The sequence below is a fragment of the Aspergillus uvarum genome (genome assembly GCF_003184745.1).
Source record: "Aspergillus uvarum CBS 121591 unplaced genomic scaffold BO82scaffold_153, whole genome shotgun sequence".
NCBI classification, from domain to species: domain Eukaryota; kingdom Fungi; phylum Ascomycota; class Eurotiomycetes; order Eurotiales; family Aspergillaceae; genus Aspergillus; species Aspergillus uvarum.
In genome coordinates, this window is record NW_020291450.1 from 1 (window position 1) to 2500 (window position 2500).

The 2500-nt window shown below is 46.8% G+C and overlaps 3 protein-coding genes across 3 annotated transcripts; 1 reads left to right on the forward strand and 2 right to left on the reverse strand.

The window, feature by feature from the left end:
- Nucleotides 1-1657: 1657 nt before the first annotated feature.
- Nucleotides 1658-1948, forward strand: BO82DRAFT_251734 (uncharacterized protein; the record flags this gene model as incomplete). Its single annotated transcript, XM_025630887.1, has 1 exon — nt 1658-1948. A coding segment is annotated over one exon (291 nt), but the record flags the coding sequence as incomplete, so codon positions are not given.
- Nucleotides 1875-2500, reverse strand: BO82DRAFT_39752 (uncharacterized protein). The gene has a single exon (XM_025638939.1). It carries the CDS (start codon nt 2254-2256, stop codon nt 2080-2082), a length of 177 nt encoding a protein of 58 aa, XP_025485524.1. The 5' UTR covers nt 2257-2500; the 3' UTR covers nt 1875-2079.
- Nucleotides 2287-2500, reverse strand: BO82DRAFT_299000 (uncharacterized protein; the record flags this gene model as incomplete). The annotated part of the gene is made up of 1 exon (XM_025632009.1): nt 2287-2500. A coding segment is annotated over one exon (214 nt), but the record flags the coding sequence as incomplete, so codon positions are not given.

Below are 2500 nucleotides of genomic sequence, written 5' to 3' on the forward strand. Positions count from 1 at the left end.
GTACGGGCAATGCACTAGCTTCAGAGATTCGTGGCCAATAAGCATACAATACTCTCTGCCGCACCTGTCAGGGATTTGCTTCCTGCCTGAGGCCTAGAACTCTGCCTGCGTACTTTCTATTCATTACAGAAACGAACTCTTTCAAAACGCCAAAATGTGTCAAACTTGCGCGGCCACTCAATGACTAAGGGTAGGATTGTGTAAGTGGGGATGGGCCCGAGCGCATCAGTACCACTAGTGGGTGTCAAACACAAACAATTCAAGTCGGTAAGAGTGCACGCCCCGCATCCTCGGTTATCATTCGCGACGACTGTAATAGAAGAAGCCCGTTGCGGCCAAGGAAGCTGAGAAACGGCAAAAAAGATTGCCGCATAGCCGCATCAGTGATCCATTTGCGATGTCTTAGCAAGCACACATAATAAGATTGTGTCCGTCACGGTAGAATGAGGTCCTCTTGGTGTCAAGTCAAGTGTATGGCCTAGGGCGCCATTAACCTCACTGGTCGCTAGGCTCATCAGGTGTTCTAGACAAGCGCTTGCCACGCAATATCCCTGACCAGTGTCAATCTTCATAGAGCGAGCTAGTGCACTGTGGTGGCGAAATTTGTACTAACCTATACTGTCTTCCTAGCTCATCCCAGTAGTTGGAGAGATGATTGCCAAGAATTCCCCATGCTACAAGCAACAGCAAAACAATGATGACACATAGAATAGCAATTGTGTCCGGCATGATGTGTACGATCAAGAGGGGGTCTTCGGGCGTCGTAAACGCTCAAGTATCGGTCATAAAATTGGCAATTGCTTGAAGAAACAATATGACTCTGGAGCAAGAAGACGCACCCAAGCTTTATATCACACACCCTTCCTTTAAATACAACATAACAGCGGGCATTGTTTCCGAACGACGATCATCACTGCTCTGATTCCTACGGCGAGAATTCTCGCAGCTATCGGTAGGTAAGATGCATGTAGCTTGTGTACCAATAAATCCGACTGTCTCTAGTCTAGCCAGTACTTCACTGAATCAGTTACTGCGCTTTGGGCAATTTACTAAGTTCAGCTACTGCAAATTGAATGAGGGGAAAGCAGAGATGCAGGGGCGGGCATTGATGTTCATGTCATGCCGGGTACAAAGAGTTTCAATACACCAGAATATGTCAAACGGGGGCGGGAGAGGATTAGTCTCCAAAGCATTACGCCTCTTTCCAATTGTGGAAGCATGACGGCGCCCATAGGGGTAGATAGATCTGGCCGCTGCACACGCAAAGCAAGGACATGCTCTCAAGTGACCTCTCACTCTCATAAAGCAGGACGTTTTCGTCTCTAGCTTTATGGAGCAACACATAACATTCCGTGCTTCAAACTTCTGCAGCCCGCCAAACACCCACTTTCTCATCTACCCAAGTCACGAAAAAATGGTAGGTTTACCCCCTCTTTGTATCAAGGAGACATTAGCTGAAGTATGACTGTGGTACCAGTTTGAGATCCACGAACATTTCTTCCAAGTCCCAGCGCAATCTGTTTTGAAGACTTTGCTGGTATTCTGCTTGAGTCAGCAACAATCCCTTAGCGATGATTATAGCATAGACATCGGCATAGACGCCAGGTTTCTTCTGCGAGAGTGCCAGAGCCTGAATGGGGAGGCATTTTACACCAAGGATATATCTCATTTGATTCAAAACGAACTACTTTGCAGCCATGCGGAAAATATTTCAAGTAGGCTCACTCAAGATGCTTTGCTGAAATTATCTCTCCTTGCTTGGCACTTCGATTCGAATGGTTCTGTTTCTCAAGACCTCCGTCACTTTATTTGGCAACCCCAGGCCGGTTTCACCGACGTGTGCAAAACTATCTGGAGTCAGTACAACAATCGGTCGAAGTATCCCACGTCACTCAGAAGGTTCAAGAAAGAAATGTTTTGGCTGTTGACAAATCTTGAAGGGGCTTTTAGATACAGGTGGAATGTTGTCTTCTTTGAGTGGGAGGACTCAGCTGCTCACACAGAGTAGTAGCGGGCTTGAGGGAAGCTGAACTGCTATTGTTGATGCGTTACTATGGTTTTGTTCGCTTAGGGTGCCTTTCAAGCAAGCAGCAATCTACTGTATTTATTGTTAACTACATCAGATGAAATAACTCTCCGATTGAACTTATTGCCCCCCATTAGATAAAGAAAAGGCAAGGGCATCTTTACTGCCTGGATTATCGCTACTGCGAATTCTCGGCAGCATGTGCTGTCAAGTACTGATTCCAAAGCCATCCTCACAGCACATGGCGTTGCCTCCTGGGCTTAAGCTTTCTGTCCAACGGTGTAAATTGGTGCGATGCTTACAAGGAGGATTAGACCTTTTGACAGTGTGGTTTGGTGTTCGACCCAGATAGATTTGCCGACCGTGACTCTCGAATCACCAATTAGACCCGAACTCTCTATCCTAAGGACAGTGTAGACAGCCTTGATGATGTTGTGAGGCGTGATAACATCCTTGGATGTCCGAACTAGGGAG

What these genes read in the sequence shown, in the direction of transcription:
- BO82DRAFT_39752 (XM_025638939.1), bottom strand. Translation starts at nt 2,256, where the DNA reads ATGGCTTTGGAATCAGTACTTGACAGCACATGCTGCCGAGAATTCGCA.